The sequence below is a fragment of the Perna viridis genome, chromosome 7, assembly GCF_037379345.1.
Source record: "Perna viridis isolate PV_CMFRI_1.1 ecotype Kerala chromosome 7, ASM3737934v1, whole genome shotgun sequence".
Classification (NCBI taxonomy): domain Eukaryota; kingdom Metazoa; phylum Mollusca; class Bivalvia; order Mytilida; family Mytilidae; genus Perna; species Perna viridis.
This window is the reverse complement of record NC_142451.1, coordinates 21725715-21747533: the sequence shown is the minus strand read 5'-3', so window position 1 is coordinate 21747533 and position 21819 is coordinate 21725715. Positions and strand designations below refer to the sequence as shown.

At 32.0% G+C, this 21819-nt stretch overlaps 1 protein-coding gene across 1 annotated transcript in view; it reads right to left on the bottom strand.

Moving 5' to 3' along the window:
* Positions 1–242: 242 nt before the first annotated feature.
* The window catches only part of LOC148611781 (uncharacterized), a 43680-nt gene continuing 22103 nt past the window's right edge, over positions 243–21819 (bottom strand). Inside the window, exons 22-42 of the mRNA XM_088595326.1 lie at positions 21610–21741; positions 20952–21209; positions 19614–19727; positions 19066–19194; positions 17974–18108; positions 16943–17062; positions 16144–16401; positions 15271–15537; positions 12568–12831; positions 10668–10793; positions 10451–10483; positions 9890–9999; positions 8158–8234; positions 7646–7812; positions 6697–6805; positions 5071–5084; positions 4699–4831; positions 3501–3691; positions 2595–2653; positions 1433–1492; positions 243–871 (exon numbers count right to left, since the gene is read on the bottom strand). Of these exons, the coding sequence (XP_088451452.1) occupies positions 848–871; positions 1433–1492; positions 2595–2653; positions 3501–3691; positions 4699–4831; positions 5071–5084; positions 6697–6805; positions 7646–7812; positions 8158–8234; positions 9890–9999; positions 10451–10483; positions 10668–10793; positions 12568–12831; positions 15271–15537; positions 16144–16401; positions 16943–17062; positions 17974–18108; positions 19066–19194; positions 19614–19727; positions 20952–21209; positions 21610–21741 (2780 nt within the window). The 3' untranslated portion in view covers positions 243–847. The remainder of the gene's footprint in view (positions 872–1432; positions 1493–2594; positions 2654–3500; positions 3692–4698; positions 4832–5070; positions 5085–6696; positions 6806–7645; positions 7813–8157; positions 8235–9889; positions 10000–10450; positions 10484–10667; positions 10794–12567; positions 12832–15270; positions 15538–16143; positions 16402–16942; positions 17063–17973; positions 18109–19065; positions 19195–19613; positions 19728–20951; positions 21210–21609; positions 21742–21819) is intronic.

The window sequence follows — 21819 nt, the reverse complement described above, 5'->3', positions numbered from 1 at the left end:
GTAGAAATAAGCATGTGCATACAATGTTCCATGTTTAACACAGACGCTACGCAGTTAACATGTAAGTCCCTTCAGATGCTCAAAATAAACTGTGCTGATCATTATCAAAACTGGGCTGCAATAGTGATTTGATTTTACCGTTTTTTTCACCCATGAGACAATAAAGGGTAAAAAATAACATTGAGCAAAAAAGTACGGTTTTGAATGTGAAGAAAATTTCATTGACAACTCATGAATCAATTTTAATTTTTATTTCCATTCAAGAATAGTTCCAGGACACAAAACCTGACTCAAAGAAACAAAACATCAACAAAAATGATACAAATAAGCCATCATCATCACAAAACTAAACCTTTCAGCATATAACAAACGATTTACATTTTCAAAACAAAAGAAAACCATTAAATTTCATCAGTCTTCCTAAATAAAATATTTACGTCACATTTTCCAACAGAACTTTAAGCAAATAGTAACAATTGTCTAAAATTGTCATTTTCAAAGCTAAAATGGAGAATGTGGTAACATAAGTAAAAAAAGAATACAACAGATACAGTTAAACATCATAATCAAACATGATAACAGTAATCAGACGGGATAACATATTTTCTCAGCAACATTGATTTATGATCAACAAAAACTAATGTTAACAACATGCAAATTAAGATTTAACATTCCAAATCTTTATAACATCGCCACTACAAAACCTTTCGGTTAAAAACATAACTGTATATACATTTAATCTTTCACACACAAAGTAACGAAGTCAATATATAGTAAATCCATAACAGAAGGTCTATGGCACATGGGAAGTTGCATTAGAATGTGCATAAGTCTATGGCTCTTTATATCAGTTGCGATTCATTCCTAGCAGCTAAAATATAATAAAGGGATAAAAGTCACATATTTAGTATTATGACATATACTATTGATAAATGTTATAACTAATATCCATGTCTTTCAAAATAAATGTACAAGGATCTTGCATTCCACAATACTGTTTTAAATTCATTCTGCCTATCAAGTTGCCAACAGCTATAAATAGGTTTAAGAAACATTCATAAGATTCAATTTAGCTCTCACATTCAATCTGTCAAAAAAGCAGTAGTGCAAACAAGGACTGATACTATAAAGATGGAATATTTACTGTTTGTAGACAACAATTATTTTCTTCTTATTACAGAGCATAAAACCCGATTCTAAAAGCAAAAACAACATTACAAAAAACAACATATTTACATACTTTTCAAAAAAAGGTGTATGCCCTTGGTAAAACATTCTTTCTAATAAATTCAAAAACAATTAATGTAGGCATATAATATAGTTATGAATGTAAGTAAAATAATGTCATATACTAAAGTAGATGATTTATAAAAATAAGGAAAATTTAATTTATTTTTAAATTTCTTCATTAAAAAAATTTGAACATGCTTACCTCATACATTGGAATGGGCCCCGTGTCTGCTATTGTGCATGTGCAAACATGTATATGATTCTACAAAGAAGATAATGCACTTATCTTAATTTCTTATGCAAAATTGTTAATTTTTCTTGAAATAAACATATCAATGTACAATATCTAATAGAATTAATTGTTAAACAAGACAAATTGTGAGCAAAGCCTGCTAAAGGAAACACTCTGTTCTCCATCCCTGTAACCATATGGCTAAAATATAAACTAAGTTGTTGTGAGGTTTACAAGTGGTTAGTCCAAAATCCTATCCCATGATATGGTGTACTCATATAAAGCATTTGTCAAAATATCAGGTGACATAGGTACAGAGAAAACTGTAATGAAAAATTAGTGGACAGAAAAGACATGATCACTATAAACTGCTATTCTCTGGAAAAATCAGGGTTAATCATGGGGAAAACAAACCACAAGTCTTTACATGAAATCTTATTCAAATATTCATTTCTTTTTAGGTGTCACTACTTCAAGGTTTACAACTGCATTTCATCATCAAAGGGAGATAACTCACTTTTCCCCATTTCATTTTATTATAAATTTAAACTTGCTTTTCTGCATTCTCTGACACTTCATAGACGAAAGAACTGTCAATTCATCTTCAATAGACCATAAACTATGTGCTCACATTGTCAAGTTTGTATGTTTTTTCTAAGCATTATTCATTGTTTTTCAATTTGTTGGTAACTCTAAAAGATTCTAGCACTTAATATGGCCCCTGCAAAGCAGGGATGTAATATTAATAAGCAAAAATGGCAAGTAATATCATTTTCAAGGATGTATAAAATGAATAGCTAAACTTACTACAAACTGATTTATTTTTCCTAAAGCAAGCATGTGCATGTTTCCAAAATATGAATTGTGCTTCAATTGTTTTATTTGCTGAGTTGAAAGACTACCCACAGTTTCCAATACTAAGTGCTGAGAAAAAACCTTTATAATTTAAATTTCACAGAATGTAAACCTGTTTTAACATAGCCAACCAAAATCTAAAAGCCAGAGAAAGTAAATTAAAGAAAAAATTGTAAAAGTTACAAATCTGTTAACATACAGTTATTTTGAGGATAGAGAAAATTCATTTGTTTTGAAGTCTCAGTATGACTAATAATTTTTCAATCTAGATACTTACCTCACAGTAAGGACATAATGCACAAACAGGAGAATGGTATCCATGGTAACCTTCATACACTGAATAAAAAGAGTCAGTCATTTTCTGTACTCATCATACAATAGAATCATGTAAATTTTAAAAAAGTGCGAGTTTACTTATTTTCACGTTTCTCGTCGCATTATATAATGAGTAATAAGTGGAACCTACATACATATCTGCCAATTTAACTTACTCAACTCAACCGCGATTTCATGATTATGACCATTTGTCCTGCTGACACCATTTTTTCGATCAAATTTGTCCAAAAACAAAATTTTGTCAAAATTACCTAAAAAACTCTGAATTCTAACCTCTAAATTTGTGTTTTAATCTCATTCCTTTAATTAGAAGAGCCATAAATCAGACAAAAGATATTCATTGCTGTCTACACAAGTAAGGGTATGTTTTATGACAGATAAATAGTCTCTGAAAAGCAATCAGCTGATCACAATTAGAAAATTAATCCTGATTTGATCTACCACTATTTTATAAACAGCCAATCATTTTCTAAAGATTAATTTCAAAACATGGAAAATGTGTCTTCATGAAAATTACCTTACCTTATGCATGGTATTTGGGCACACAAATAGGGTATTCATACTTGTGACACCATTGTGAAAAATATATATATTTTTCCATAGTTTCCAAACCTTCAACTAAAATTTCAATCCAGACACAATGTAAAATTACATTATTTTTCTGACATCAAAAGGTCATTCAGAGAATATGTTATAGTAATTTGTAGCAAAATGACAAGTGTGAATGGAGATTCAAACCTACATGTGACCAACCAAAATCATCGTAAAGGAATACAAGATAATGGGAGAAAATATACAAGTCCAAACTAAGGCACCCTGGTTTTCGAATGGGTCAATAATTACTTACAGTAAGCTTCTCCATTTTGGATTGCCTCTACACTAACAATCTCACTGTCTGTTGACTCAGACTCTATGTGGCTGCCATTGTACAATGACAGATAGTCAGCCTCTGTATATCCTAAGTAGTATGGTGTAGGATAACTGTAGTATCTTGTTGGCAGCACACTGGCAAAGAGGATTCCATCAGATGTATATGACCTGTAAATAGTTTAAGTTATATTTATAAGCTTTATCCCCCAATTGAAATACATGTAGAACACTGAAGAAATACTCTAGAGCTTACTAATCTTTCCTTGCAATTACTTATACTCGACGTCACAGACAGCACATTTTCGAATTGAAGCTCTACTTTTTAAACTGTCGGGACTTACCGCTAGAGTGGTCTCTCTTTTATTTATTCTGAAGATAGTTTGTATATATTCATGACGTGTTAGTACCAACAAGTCGCTTATTGGCTTAAATCGTGCGCAACAAATCCTTACAGGAAAATCCTTACTAATATCCGCCATATTGGTTTCTACGGGACGATTTGTTTACAAATGAAGTTCGTAGGTTCCCTTCAAACTCCGTTGACATTCGTCTGCTTGATAACTTCTTGGTATTGTACTTTGTTTGCATAGAATAAATCGGAAATATCTGAACTAACGCCTAAATGCATTCGGGGTTCTTTGGTTTTTGGACAAACCATTTAAACGTAAACAACATCTCTTAGCAACCTGATCACTGTAAACATGGCCGACTTTTGACAAAGTAAATATTGGGACTGAGAATTAAAATCTCACCAGAATTTAACGATTCAATGTTAAGGGAAAAGCCGTTTGGCTGAACGAATGAGCAAGTCATTTAAGACAATTTAAACGATGGTAGGTGTCAATAAAGTTGTAGAAAATATTTTTATTCAAATTTTAACAGTATCTTATTTATGTGACGCCGAGTAGAAGTGATTAATAAACATCATTTGAAACCCAATTCTTGAAATATGTAATGAATTTATGGAAAGAGATGCTCACATAATCAGTTGGGTTATCTCCCCTTTGTAATCAACTTGCATTAATGCCCAATTCATCAATTAAAGAATGTTCAAGGAAGAATTATTTGGATGTTATCAATGAAAACTGAGGTAAACTAGTTTTCTCTAATTCAAATATACTATCATTGGTAAGTACAAATAGAATCTAGTTAAAAAAATATTTGAGTCTTATTACCCTTGAGAACCTTCAGTGGCTGTGAATTCTGATTTCTTTCTTCTACTGAATACAAAAAGTAAAACCGCCAAGCCTATGGCAGTAATGGTCAATGGTATACCTATATAAGCTCCCAAACCTTCAGAATATGGGTCTGCAAAAACAATTTATTACCCTGATTACAAGTATGCAAATGATAAGAACCTGAGACAAACTTTAGTCAATTAACTCAGTCCTTTAAAAAGAAAAAAACAGTTTCAATTCAGTAATTCTAAACTGCTAATACTTAAGATTTTTTATGAATCTATGTGCACTTGGCATAAAACACACAGCTGAAACAGTGCTGGAGAGAGGGATTTGATTCTAATTTGGATCAGTTGAAAATGGACTCACCTGAAACGGCTTGCCTGAAACATAAAACAAAATAAAAATGAAAAACGCATTAATATATTCTAAATGGTAATTACTAATACCTGAATTTTGTTCATATGACTTTAAAAAACAGTCTTAATAGACTTAATATGAATCCAAGTGTTTATGTCTATCACTTATACTGGTAATCCAAGTGTTTATGTCTATCACTTACACTGGTAATCCAAGTGTTTATGTCTATCACTTACACTGGTATATCTGGTAATCCAAGTTTTTATGTCTATCACTTACACTGGTATGTCTGGAAATCCTAGTGTTTATGTCTATCACTTACACTGGTATGTCTGGTAATCCAAGTGTTTATGTCTATCACTTACACTGGTAATCCAAGTGTTTATGTCTATCACTTACACTGGTATATCTGGTAATCCAAGTGTTTATGTCTATCACTTACACTGGTATGTCTGGTAATCCTAGTGTTTATGTCTATCACTTACACTGGTATGTCTGGTAATCCAAGTGTTTATGTCTATCACTTACACTGGTAATCCAAGTGTTTATGTCTATCACTTACACTGGTATATCTGGTAATCCAAGTGTTTATGTCTATCACTTACACTGGTATGTCTGGTAATCCAAGTGTTTATTTCTATCACTTACACTGGTATGTCTGGTAATCCAAGTGTTTATTTCTATCACTTACACTGGTATGTCTGGTAATCCAAGTGTTTATGTCTATCACTTACACTGGTATATCTGGTAATCCAAGTGTTTATTTCTATCACTTACACTGGTATGTCTGGTAATCCAAGTGTTTATTTCTATCACTTACACTGGTATGTCTGGTAATCCAAGTGTTTATGTCTATCACTTACACTGGTAATCCAAGTGTTTATGTCTATCACTTACACTGGTAATCCAAGTGTTTATGTCTATCACTTACACATGTATATCTGGTAATCCAAGTGTTTATGTCTATCACTTACACTGGTATGTCTGGTAATCCAAGTGTTTATGTCTATCACTTACACTGGTAATCCAAGTGTTTATGTCTATCACTTACACATGTATATCTGGTAATCCAAGTGTTTGTGTCTATCACTTACACTGGTATGTCTGGTAATCCAAGTGTTTGTGTCTATCACTTACACTGGTACGTCTGGTAATCCTAGTGTTTATGTCTATCACTTACACTGGTACGTCTGGTAATCCTAGTGTTTATGTCTATCACTTACACTGGTACGTCTGGTAATCCAAGTGTTTATGTCTATCACTTACACTGGTACGTCTGGTAATCCTAGTGTTTATGTCTATCACTTACACTGGTACATCTGGTAATCCTAGTGTTTATGTCTATCACTTACACTGGTACATCTGGTAATCCTAGTGTTTATGTCTATCACTTACACTGGTACATCTGGTAATCCAAGTGTTTATGTCTATCACTTACACTGGTATATCTGGTAATCCAAGTGTTTAGGTAATGGATTTGTATGTCAAGTATAGTTATAGTCTTGAAACAAACATGCATACAAACCAAGCTTTTAATATCTTGTAATTTTTTTCATTAATTTAAATGTCAGGCTCAGATCTAATAACTATGATACCTATTACATGGCCAAACAAATATTTCCTTTCCATACTTACCCACAGTATGGTACTAAGTTTGTAGCATTAATAGTACACACATAACCAGTTAGACAGGTAGTCAGCTGATAGAATGCTTCACAAGTTACTCTTGTCTTGGTGAGAATTACTACAATTATTTGAAAGCGTTCATTTAAGTAGCACTCCAGCTAAGGATCATGCAAAATGTGATTCATTGGTAAAAAGCCTATATATTTTTTTGATATTTTGTTTGAAATTTCATAGTAAACAGAAATAAACATGTGGTGTTTCATATAACCCGTGCTCTTAGGAGATATAAATTATATAGAATGCACTGTAGATTTCAAAATTAAGGGAGATAATGTGTAAATGGTGCTAAAATACAATAGAATCTACTGTATTTTCAATGTTGATTATCTTCTAAGAGCAGGCAGATTTGAATGAATAATTTCACATTTCATAGTATAGACCCATAAAACAACTTAATTACAAAAATAAAGATACGTAGCCTTTTTTGAGGTGTATCGCATTTTTCAGATTTTGCATGATTCTTACAAAGACTGCTACTTAATACAATATTTGTATATATTTTAGTATTTGATGTATATTTTCCCCTAATTCCAACTTTTTTCCTTTTACATGTACTTTACATGTACTATGTAGAGATAAATTTCATATCTTTCAAGACAAACTTACAGTACACAGAGCCAACATGAAGTTGTAGGTCTTATTGTGCTAGGTGTACCTCTGCTTGACAGGAAGTTGATTTTGGACAGCACCCAAACTCACTAACAATATATGCCCCATTTATACAAAGTCACAGAGCAAATTTGAAAGCAACCATTCCATTGTGAGATGAGATAATTGTGTTGGAATTCAGAATGATGGACAGTCAGACTAGGTGATTCCAATATACCACTCCCTTGTTAGTAGGGGTATCAGTAATGATCATTTTAGCAAGAGTAGTAGACAGAGAAAAAAAACAAACCTAGTTTTGATCCAATTATAATTCTGGCATATTCTACATCAGCTGTTTCCCCACCAATGTTTAAAGTGTGTCCATTATTAATCATTTCATTACAAGCAGCTATTAAGTGGTTCTTTGTTTCTGAAGTGTTCAAAATCACATTATGGTTGGCCTCTAAATGTCCTGAGCTGAAACCATTAACAATTATATTTGGGTATTTAGTACTGGAATCAGCAAGAATCAGGCAAAATTGAAAAACAATGATTCATGCTCAAGGAAACACGTGAATTAGACAATTTGGGCACATAGTTTATGAACTATTGAAAACAAATTGACAGTTTGTTTGTCTTAGATGTGTCAGGGGATGCAGAAAGTTAGTTTAAAGTTACATTATAATGACAGGGAAAAAAGTGACTTATCTCCCTTTTAGGATGAAATTGCAATGAATTTCATAATTAGTGACATGTAAAAAAAGAAAATAATATTCAGATAATATTTGGAATAAAATTTCTTGGAAAGACTTGTGTTTTTACCTTTGCCTAATTCTGTGAAGTATAACTTTATCAAATACTTCCTTGGTTGGGAGTGCTTCTCTGTAGAATTCTATCAGCTGCAAAAACACATTTTAAAGACAAACTTCCCAAAAAATATGATTTGACAAAGCTCTTCAGTGCAAATAAATTGATTCACTTGAGTTATCTCCCTTCAAACAGTTGTTAATTTTCCATGTTTAGTAAGAAATGTTGATAGAATGGTACTGGTGTCAACTTTTCATCTGATAGCATACTTTCTGATGAATGTATTTTACAACCATTTTCGTATTCGAAGCAGAAATATTTCAAAACGGGAAATTGTTTAAAAGTTCATATCTTTTTGTTGTAAGGAACTGTTTTATTAAAATCAATCCCTGCATTGTTTATCTGATTTGCCAGAGATCTTCTACAAATAAACTGACAAATTTTTTTCGAAAAGGGAAGATGAAGTTTTTAATAAATCATATGAATATCCATCATGAATCGAACATACTTATATATCCTAATACCCATCATCTAACAACACCAGAAATTATTACAACAGATAGTCAGGAATCGTCATACTAACAGTGGTCCAATAGTCCTGTGTTTACCTATATTAAAACTTGTATTGGTAGTCCTTTGGGCTACCTAAATCAATTTTAAAACTAGAAATCCTGTTTGTCACAGGAGCCCCTGCATCATTTGTTAGCGATTATTGTTTTAATAAATCAAATGTGTCTGTAAGACTCTAATGATGCCCCCGCTTGCTAGGTTTGCCAAATTAAGAACATGTCCATTTTTGACAAGATTTGCAGATTCAGAAAGGTTATGTACTGTTGGTTGATGCAGTAAATATTTTGTACCTGCAATGAGAAAAAGAGGCCAGACGGACAGACTGACGGACACATAAAAAATGTTAATACCCCCAAATTCATATCCCTAACTTTGTTGCTTAGGGTATATTTCTGGCAAAAATTACAAAGTCCAATTAAAACACAGTTCAGTAATATTCCACAAGAATCAAGATTCTATTACCTTGCACACCATCATTATGTGTAGAAACATCCTGCAGTAATATTTTAGATGTAGTTCAAAATCTACAGCAGGAGATAGCCAGACAAGTCATATCATATAGCCCTATTTCTTAGAAAGCAGCCAGACAAGCCATATAGTCCTATTTCTTATGAAAATAGCCAGACAAGCCATATAGCACTATTTCTTATGAAAATTAACTAAGTCTAACTATCACCAATATTTCATGAAAATCAAAATCCTTTGACCCTGCACACCTCCATCATGTCTAGGAATATTCTGTAAAATATTCTAGATGTAGTTCAAAAACTGTACGAGGAAATAAGCCAGACAAGCCATGATCCATATATTTCTGAGTAAAATGACTAAGTGTAACTATCATCAATTTCTGTAATATTTCACAAAAATCAAAATCCTTTGGCCCTGCAAACCTTCATCATGTGTAAAAATATCCTAAAAATATTTTAGATGTAGTTCAAAAACTGTACGTGGAGATAGCCGGACAAGCCATAATCATGTGTAATTGGGACGGATGGACATGGGTAAATTCATATGCCCTCCAACTGTTTGTCGCGGGGGCACAACAAATTATAAGGACAAGACCACAAACATTTTTAGGACTGCCTAATTTATCCAACAAATAATTGTTTTGGCTACATATCAAGAAAAGTTAGTGTGAAACCAAGATACATGGTTATTGAGTATTAAGTTTGCTTACAGCATCCAGAGTTTTATTGAAGAGGTCCTGATATCCTGGTGTGTCCACATTGGATAAATTAACAGTAGGAGTAATACTGATTCTCAATAGAACTACTACTGATTGTTGATCTGATAATACAAAACATAAATGAATATTCAGATATAAATACTAAATATTGGAGTCACTATGAATCATGCAACAAATTTCAATTATTTTTGTAAATTGAATGAATTCATATATGTATAAGATTAGCATAAGTACATTATATGAGATGGCTGATACGCCAACACAACTGTACCATGACTTCATCTTCACATTTCTTAAATGTACTTAATATCATAGGTATTCTGGAACTGTCAAATGGTTTTTTCAAACTAAAATTGTGTATACCACTTTTTCCTACAGTTGCACTGCCCTTGACAAAAAATACCAATCCAAAAATTATTTTATTCCAATCTATGAATATCAAATTGTGCAGAAATGATAAAAGCATTGTAAATTTGAGTAGCACATGTTTGTAGAAATGTAAACAACCTTGAAAATATAAAATTTCTATTAGTCTTTATCAAAAGTAAGTACCTGTAAGCAAGTCTGGTTTTGCTTCAGTCTGTGCTAAAAATACAAATGTCCGAATATTATCATGCAAACAATTTTCAAAAGACAAAAATATTAATGAAGTTATTAATAGTAACTAAGTAAAAAATCATGCTACTGACTCAAAGTTTACAATAGTATGGTCATACTTTGATAAAAATTAACTAGTTTTGTGACTTTTCTGCTTTTTGGGAATACTTACAGGTACATTCTGTGTCCCCTTCACCAACAAATCCTGAATCACAGACACAATCAAAGCTCCCATCTGTATCATAGCATGTAGCATTGATAACACAGTTGTCAGTACCAAGGTTACACTCATCAATATCTATAAATAAAACAATAATAATATTATCATGATTAGGATCATTTTCAATTTAAAGGGTCAATGAAGAGCAAAGGGAATAAATAACTGCATAGCAAAAAGACTTATATTAACTTAAAGCAGAATACTATTCAAGTCATAACTATCCAAACTAATCTTATCTATTTCCCTTTTCAATTTAAAGGGCCAATGAAGAACTTTACGAAAATAATAAATACATGTAATGCCTAACAACACAACCATACATAGCGATTCAGTCATGATACATTTATTTCACATAATAACATAAGATATGATTGCGGGAAAGGTTCATTGGTCAAAGGGAGATAACTGCATGGCAGAGAGACTAATATTAACTTTATGCAAAGACTTGCACCATCTTACAGAAGATGTTGGCTAATCATAGGATTTACAGAAGATACCCATAGCCTTTGCACTACATAAAATATAAAGTTTTTTTCTAAAGTCATTAAAGTCATTTCAACAGTGCCTTTCATGAAGTAAAAACAGATATTAAGATATAACGAAATTCATATACACACATATAACATTCCAAGAAAAAAATCAAAAACTGAAGTCTTCAACATCACTAATCATCAAATATTATATGCCACTGATTTTGGCTTGCTTTCAACATCCGAAATGGCACAAATGCGATAAGCTCTAAAATCAGGTGACTTCCACTAGAATCTTGATATGATTACTTATTCGTAACCCTGATGACAGTAATGTTTCTCAATCAAAACAACAGGTTTCCAGGAAGTGAGGGTAATGTTTTCATTCCACAAGTTTCTCTCAAATTTTTCGCAATTTTTTGTTCGCTTGTGATATTAACCATGCAGTGAACCAGATTAGGAATCAGATTAAACATATACAAATTACTATATACAGATGTCAGGCCCTAATAATGTATATGACCTTTATAGTCAATTGTAATGAGCCCCTGCGTCTGATTCAGAGACTGAGTAATATTACATTCAGGAGGAACATTTTGATAACGTATGAAGCTAGAATTGATGGTTTTACGGCACAGATCAGCATCATAATGTGGTGTAGTAATATATCAACATGTAAATCAAATGGGAATGTAAAGTACGGAAGTTACTAGTGCAATAAGTTGCTAACAATATTGTCACTAAGATATGGCAAAAAAATAAAATGTCTGTTTCCTGCTAGCCTTCCAATCATAGATTTTTTGTGCCTACACTAAGCATTTTATGGCCATTTTGGCTCAAGCACTGTCAAAGTCTAGATTGTTTCTCCATTAACTCAATATTAAATATTCTTGAAAAATAATTATTTCCCTACCTACTTACCCTATTTTTTCTTCCTGGTAGCAGGAAACAAGACTATTATTTTTTTCAGCCTAAGAATAACAACAGTTGACAATATAACTGCATCATATCATAGTGTATTTCATAATTAAAACTTTATGATTGAAATGAAGCTTTGCATTTTGAGATACAAGTAATAAAGAATAATAAAACAAAAGAAAACACCAAAAACAAAATAAAACAGAAAAACATTTTCAGCAAGAAAGAGGCACACAAACAAAACAAGTATCAAAGCAAAAGCAATAATATTTGAACTACAGATTCAATGCAGCACAATAAATAATCTGCACTTACTGATGTATCAGAACCATATCAGCATAACCTGAAATTACAAATTCAAACCCTCAACATATAATCCTAAAATAAGATACACTGAATAATATATCATCCTTCCAAAAATTATATGATCATAACGATGGAAAAACAAACTAATAAAAACTTACTGTCACATATGGAGTTGGTGTATTTCTGGTACCCTAAATCACAGACACAGAGGTAGGAACCAGGAGTATCTCGACAGGTAGAATGTTCTATTCTGTCACATATTGAGGTATTGGTACATTCATTAACATTGACATCACATCTATCCCCAGTCCAGCCTGGTTTACATGTACACGTTCCATTGACGTTGTCACATTCTATGGTGTTGGCTATGATAGAATCAGTAATTAAACTACAGCTTGGTCCATAGTTACCATTCTCACATGCTGAAATAAAAAAAGAGAATGGTCAATTTAAGAAACAAAAGATATTTTCTGTATAAAAAAGGACATCTAATTTCACATTAAATGATAACCATCTTGCAAACAATTTTTGGGGTAAAATACATAAGATTACCATAACTTTTATGTAAATAATCTAATCTAACTAAAATTCTACTTTGATCTGTATTTTATGATACTCAACATCTATACAAAGTTTAAAGAAGATCCTTTAATATCTTCAAAAGTAATCATATGGGAACTGTCAAGGAACAAAAAGAAAGATGGACAAACAACTTTTAGTGGGTATCATAATACCTCTCTACTTCCTGTGATGGGGTATAAAATAAAAATGTAGGGATTGCTTTCAGTTTTTTATTCAGTTATGTGATACAACCAAAATTTTACTAAATGCATCATGACCTCCTATGAAAGTTGGTTATGCAATCCTAAATTGGTCAAAAATTTAAAAAAAAAAAACAAGCCATATAATATAATTTCTGATCAATTTTCCCAGTCCAAATAAAACATTAATCCTTCATCATAATGTGTTTAGTTTTGGAAATATTTGTATCATGGACTGCAGACCAATAAACATCAACGATATAACAGTGTCCAATTTGTTTATATATAAGATGCCCAAAGATAGTGGTAAGTTTAAAACAGATTTGGTTACCCAGTAAGCAGATCTAAAAATAAACCCAAAATGTCATGGATAAAGGAATAGACTGAGGATCACTATATATATCTCTCCAACTTGTTAGTTTAATTTAAACATGTTTATTTGCTAAAATAACAGCAAAGGGATTGGACATAAATTATACAACATTATCGAGGTCCCCTCCCGGTATAAACAATGATTATAGTGGTATACATAATGACGACAATTACATATATATAAACTACAACAAAAATCAGACCATTCCTTGATCATAATAAACATACAATATTTACAAGGTGACTGCATGGAGGGAGAGACGTGTTGTTTGTTTTTTTTTTTATCATGAAAACCGGTTCGTATTTTTGATATATGAATGAATACATGAGAAAATAAAAACATTTTGATTTACAGTTAAATTTTCATTACCAGCTAATATCAATTCAATCAAAATGTCATATTGATTAATCTGGGCAAACAATGTTCATGTATGAATTGTGTGATTTTCACATTCCATAAAGAAATGAATAGAATCTTCAACAGCTACAAGACAGGTCGTTGATTAAATTGAACCAATGAAGATCATGATCAGCATTTAACGAACTACATATATTTCTAAGTCTCGTATGGATTATATTTATCTTCCTCATCCCATAATTATAACAAATGGGAGGTTTTGGAATAGGTTGTTTGACTCGCCCTTTGAAAATGTCTAAACTTCTGGATTGTCTTACATCAGAATTGAGAAAGTTTCTATCTCAGATTGTGTTAAAAAAGAATGATTTACTAGTGCTTAGCCAAACAGTGCTGTTGTACAACATAGTAATCATTGTTTTGCAGGTTATATTGTGTTACTTCACTTACTAATGGGGGTAATAGATCAATAAGATATTCTGGGGCAGTATTATTATGCATAGAATTGAAAAGGTTGAAGTGTCGATGTTTTGACCTATCAACTAACCTTTTCCAAGCAGTTTCAAAGTAAAAAGATTCCCTGCTGGAAAACAGGGGAAAATCTGTTACTATCCTGCCAGCTTCTAATTGTAATTTTTCTAAAATATCAGATTCTAGCTCTGTACAAAAATCCCAAATCACACAAGCATACTCCATTACAGGTTAAATAAACATCAAATATATATGAGCCAAATTATTTTGACTCAACACATATTTAAGCTTCTTCATCAGCCATAATTTTCTACCAACAGACTGAGCAATATTAAGAATGTGTGTGTGAAATTTACCATTGCTGTCAAAAGTAATGCCTAGATACTTACGCGATGAAACAAATTGTACTCTTTCATCTTTAAATAATAAGCTGATATCATTTTCATCTATATCATTATTAGTAGTAAACAGTACTTTTGTCTTCTGAGAATTGAATTTCACCAACCATTTACGAGACCACAAATCTAAAGTTTCCAAATCGAAATTCAAAATATCTTCAATAGTACGAGGATGATAGGATGAATATGAGAGGAATGTGTTGTCTGCAAACAGCCTTGACATATAATAGGAACAACAACGGCCCTAAAACTGATCCCTGACGAACTCCTGCATTGGTGTGAAAAGTTGACAATCTAGAGTTTCCTATGAAAACACATTGATTTCTATTAATTAAATAACTCTAAAACCATCTGTGTAAAGTATTATGAAAGCCATAAGCTTCTAATTTAACTAAAACTTGTTGAGTGTAAGCATTTTAAGGTTGTCAAAAGTATTTAGAAAAAAATATTCCTAACCTTGTAGGATCCTTTCTCTCATATATTAGTCAGCTGATGAATAATTACCTTCACAACTTCCATCAGCCATTTTCTGGTAGCCTGGTACACAATCACAGATGTAACTACCTTTAAGATTTCGACACTCTGAATGTGGAGTTCCGTGACAGATTGTGAAATTCTCAGCACACTCGTCAATATCAATAGTACAATGTTCCCCTTTAAATCCAGTCCAACATGTACAAGTACCATCAACATGGTTACAGGTCTGAGTACACATTGCATCACACTCACATGTCTGGGCACAGTTAGCTCCCCATGTGTTAGATCCACAAGCTTTAATGAAACAAATATTGTTAAACAGAAAACTTCTTTTTTTTTTCTTTTTTAAATTACTGGGTATTTTCAGCTACCTGGAATACTACTAGTCTGTTAAACAGAAAAAGAAGGTAAAATAAAGCCTTGAACATGAAGTAATTTCTCACTGAATGACAATTACAGCTCTTTTTGCTCTATGTTAATAAGAATAAGATCCATAATTTAATTGATAAAAAGAGATATTCTAAATCAAATTAGAACAATAAATCATGACTTGCCATAACAAGACTACTACAATGGTTTAAGCATTCCACATCAACTATGGTAGAATTAAGCCTCAGTGGCATCCAATATGAATTTGGGATAATGTTTATAACATGTATAAGGGCATGGTTATCAGGCGCGGATCCAAGGACTGGGGTGCCGGGCATATGCCCCATCTCAATCGGTAAGAAAAAAATTTATACCACAAGTTTCACCCCATAATATTTTTTGCCTTGCTTTGCATGGCATTTAATTCAATTAATCCCCCCCCACCCCAAAAAAACAAAAAACAAAAAAAAACTCAAATCCTGGATCCGCCCCTGGTTATATATAAACAGAAAAATAACTTGAAGTACACACCTATACAGCCATCAGTGGAAATGATGTATCCATCATTACAAACACAGACAAAAGATCCATTGGTGTTCTGACACTGTGAGTTAACAGGACAGATTGATGAATTAGTAGTACACTCATTTACATCCTCAGTACAATCATAACCATACCAACCAGTCTTACAGTCACATGATCCATCTATCTTACTACAAGAATGTGTATTGGGTTTAAAACAGGTACAAGTCTGTACACAATTAAGTCCCCAGGTACCTTCTTCACATTCTGAAAAGTATCAAATTTTGTAAACCATGCAAGAAGATGGTTTGCTTTATGTGAAATGGTGTATGTAAACATTTAAATCTTCAAAATTGCTCATTAGTACTGAAAAAAATGCCACATATATTTTTTCTCATGATTGGTAGCATATGTTATTCATGTTTTTGATGTGCTTCCATAGTGACCCTAAACATATTTTAAAATCTCCAGAAACAAAAAATCTGATACCAAATGTTTATACTATCTTCATGTATGTGATTCATATTCAACAATTATTATTACATAATACAAAAAATAATTAACCCAAAAAAAATGACCAATGATCAGCAAACATAAGTAGTATTAAGTTAGTATTGATTTCGTAAAATACTATATAAGTTACCAAAATATAAATTCAAAATCATACATTAAGAAAATTAGACTGTGCTCAATAAGAGCATTGTAAAGGATATATGAATGTTATACCTCTTTACCCCGTTCATTAAAACAATTTTTGACATACATAATTCTTACAGACAGTTTCTATAGAATGCCAAGATCTAAATACCTATACAAGTTTTCTGGTCTGCATCCAGTCTTGTTCCAAGAGTAATACAGGAACAATTATATCCTGGAGATAGATCTGTACATTCATCATTACATGGTTCTAGCAGACATTCATCAATATCTGAAATTGCAATGGTCAAATAAAGAGAGTAAAACCTTACTGACTGGAGTTTTTTTTAGTTAAGACAGGTGGTACACAATTTAAGCTACTGCCTCCTCTAAGTGTGGTTTATAACATGGTGTAACCAAAATTTTACCTTTTTGTACCTGCAAAACAACAGAAGAAAGTGAAACACATGAAAATTATATGGATTGTAACATATGGTTAACATACGATTTTCATATGTTTCAAAGCCAAAATAAACATATAACAATCATATGATAATCATATGACTATCATATGTAAATTATCATATTATCACATGAATCGAGCACCATAAGGTTATCATTAGTGGCACATTTGGCCATGTACAATGCATTTCTTTGTCATGATGATTTTTACTCTATGAAAAAAATGCACATACAAATAACTAAAAAAAAGTGTATCTTGATGAATACAAAGTATAATATTGAATTATGATGAATTTTGACTTTGGAACTACAATGTCAGAAAGAAAATTTCTTCTCTTTTCATTGCTTTTTTTTTTTTATGAAAGACAGCCTGTGACAGATAGGTGCAAGCAACCATGTCTGTTATGGTTAAAATAGCAACATGCAAAGTAAAAGTAGTCCAGTAAAGTTCAGAGGGTTAATGAATAAATTAATCCAACTTTTTGTACACAGGTCCACATCTTTGTATGACAATATTTGTTTATATATACATATTATACAAAAACTAAAAAAATAATTACTATATAAAGGAAATTTCAGGGTGATCACTGTTAAAAGCATATGGTTAATCAGCGCCATTAATACGACACATATTTTATGCAAATTGTGGAAAAAATCCCAGATCTTCAATAGAGACTTGTGTAAGAACCTATTGTCACTTTAATGATAAATCACAACTATCTATAGATTAATTAAACTTACTCTCACATATGCCAGTGCCCACACCAGTCATCATCAAATTGTATCCCATTGGACACATACAATACTCTTCACCATTAGCTCTTATAGTACAAGTTCCAGGTGATAAACAATTTAAAGTATCACATTCTGTTTTCACTAAAAATTAAATAAAAAATAGTCACTTACAATAGGTAAATACACTCTGACACTTACAATAGGCAAATACACCCACTTAGAACAATACAAGGTGTTCTGTGATTATGACTAACTGGCATTATTTTCAGTTTTGTATTATGCTCACTGCCTGATATTTTCTGCAGAGATGCCATGATACCAAGATGCACAGGCAAATTCTATGAAATGGCTATGTTAAATCCACTATCATGTAGCACATTAAAACTGTTCATAATGTCAGTTTTCAACATCTCAACCTAACATATCATCTTTGCCCTTCTAGCTCACTATAAAATCTCTATCTCAACTTCAACACTGCTTTTATTCTGTATTTACAAATAACAAATCATGCAAAATATTACTAGTTACAAACAGTTTCAAGTTTGGAATTATATAGAAACTTGTCTAGTTGAAACTAAAATGATTAATTGTATGTCTTGTTGAAATTTTTTACTTCATACACTTAAAAAAACAGTAGACCCTACTAGTAAAAGTAAACTGGTTTCAATCTTCAGCGGTTATGGAATGGAAATTTTGAGATGGGTCCATTTATCGAATTTTTCAAAAATATTCACAATTTAATGGGGCAATTTGTTGAGAAACCATATATTTTTCTTTTAGATGAAGGGGCCATTTCCAACCAGAAAGGGCAACTTGTCATCCGTACTCCTGCAACATACCATCCTTATAAAGTACAGTTTAAAATCTTTGAAATTTGAATAATCTCCCTTTGAATCAGTAAAAAAATCAGAATATAAATGACGTAACTATAGATATAATACCCTAAAACATGTAAAGGGACATGGCTAGTCAGGTGAATAGAGAAACTCTTTAATATATACACTCCAATTTTAATATTTTCCGAATAAAATGCAAAATGGATTATTGAACAAGGCTTCATACTCTTGGACAATTTCACATTATTATATTTAGGCCTACCATTACACATTCTGTGATCAGTCAGACTTAAGGTGTACCCATCTTTACAGGAACATTTATAACTTCCTATGGTATTTAGACATATCTGGCTACAGTGATTCAAGGTACCCGAGTCACATTCATTTACATCTAAAATATCACAATTTTTTTTTTCAATTCATATCAAAATGAGAATGGTATATAACATAATGGACATGAACTATGTGTCATAGAATTGTCTGTATTGTTTGATACATACTAATAAACAAACAAATGAATTTTACCATGATGAAACCAAAATAAAATCCACGAAACTTTCAAAGTACTCATACTTGAAAAATGACCAATGACCAATGAAAAATGTTTTTTACAAATGATAAACTGACCTTGAGTGGGCTTTATGATGAATCATAACCAACAATTTATTTGTTTATATCAAAACTAAGAACATGTCTTCCATTCTAAAATAGCCAAAAAAATGTACAATGCATGCCAATATAATATAATAAATAGCACGAAAATAACCAAGAGATAAGTAAATATTAAAAATTTGAGAACAAAAACTTTACCTTGGCATTTTGCATTCGTATCAAGTTTAAATCCATCTCTACAGCTACAGGTAAAGCTTCCAATATTATCTGTACACACCTGGTCACATGGTTTGTCTAAACACTCATTTATATCTTTAAAAAATGTTTAAATTTCATAGTTAAAATTACTAAAAAAACTTTGAGCAATGCTAGCTAACTTGATACCCCCATTCCCTGATTTGATAACATGCACCTTTTATCTCAAGTAGGAGGTGCACAATGTGAAAATGTAACAAAGATTCTGTTAAAGTTTCACTAAATTCCATTCAGTGATGTAGAAGTAGATACAGATAAGAGATGGATATCTGAATGTCTCCATATTCATAAATAACTGTAAGAGATGGGTATCCGAATGTCTCCATATTCATAAATAACTAAGTCTATATTTGGCACTGAGAAACTTTCAAATTGATTTGGATAAAAATCTAGAATAGGATCCAGGTGCACGACGAGAATATGAAACAAAGATTATGTGAAAGTTTCATCAAATTCCATTCAATGATGAAGGAGAAGTAACGGATTAGAGATAGGTATCCCTCTGCATAACAGAAGGAAGGACAGGCAACCCCACTTTGCAAGTGGGGGTACAGTCCTTGAACCGATCCGGCAACGCTTTGACAGATCGATGACCATTGACTGATTGATCGCTGATGGATCAATGACCAATGACTGGTGACCGATTTGATTGCAGTTTTATTATGTAAAATGACGTAAGATCTGTTTAAAATAAAACAAATGTAAAATAAAAGTATAAACTGATGTTTAAATCTATTACATTATGTAAATATGTGAAAATTGACAAAGAAAAAAACAAAAACCGTAAAATATATCAACTGCTCTGTGGTCACGTGATGCAATCACCAGTTTAATAGATCAGTTTGATGGATCAATGACTGACCGGAAACTGATCGGTGATCGATGACCAATTGCAATTTTTGTTGCTTGGATCGGTTCAGTTACTGTATAATGAAAAGGCAACTAATGCAATTGCTACCAATAACCATATGGTCCACTGACACTAGCAAAGTTTGTTTCAAAAATGGCAGTAAGACATGATCAAATACATATGGTGTAAAATGGTCTCACCAAATTTCAGAAATATTCCATAGCAGGTCTCAAGAGGAATTTTGTCAAGCAATTAAGTTACAACGTGTTTAGGATGTTGTCACATTCAATTCACTTAGACAAGAACTGGGAGACAAAGAATATACAATTAATATTTTTTTACTATATCAAAAGCTTAAGCGAAACTTAAATTAATCATTAAAGATGGCTTTTTTAAGTAGGCTTTGTGCACACATTTTTATAGCAACTTACTATGACAACTCCCAGATACATTCTGGTACCCTGTGACACACTTGCATTGGTAAGAACCAGGTGTGTTGACACACTGTTCATTGGCTGCTGTGTCACATGGGTCGTTTACATTGTTACATTCATTTATGTCAGCATCACATCTGGTTCCTTGCCAACCAGATTTACACACACAGCCTGTTACAGGGTTACATCTCTCTGCTCCAGCACCACAGTTACACTCAGTTTTGCAGTTCATACCCCAATGGAACTGATCACACACTATAATAAAAAAGATGAATTTGAAAGTTATATATACTCTACTCAAAATCTGTTTCAAATCCTACAGAATAACTGACTTTCATATTCAGGCAACCATACCGAACTACATATTACATGTATTTAAATTCCTTCACATTGTTATAGATCTTGCATCCATTACACACATGAACAACTATTTGATACATATCACATACATTTGTATTTGAATGGTATTTTTGTTTAATTTCTAAAATCAATTTAAAATTCAACAGCAAATTAAAAACATATTCATGTATCCCCCTATCTTGAGTGTGGGTTGACCTTAGAAAAGGTCAAATGTCTTTTATATTGTGCAGTATTGATGCTCTACATTTAAAACAATATCACTTATGTCATGTAGAAAACCTTCTTTGAAACTTACTGGTACATGTTCTTTGATCATTTTCTAGGCATGTTCCTACATGACAACTACACTGGAAACTCCCCACAATGTCTACACAAGTGCTCTTGTCAGTACAAAGATTTAAATCATCATCTATACATTCATTGATATCTATAATTGGATAAACAAAATTTCAGATAAATATTGTAAAACATTTCATGATGGAATCAATTTAGTGGTTTAAGGACT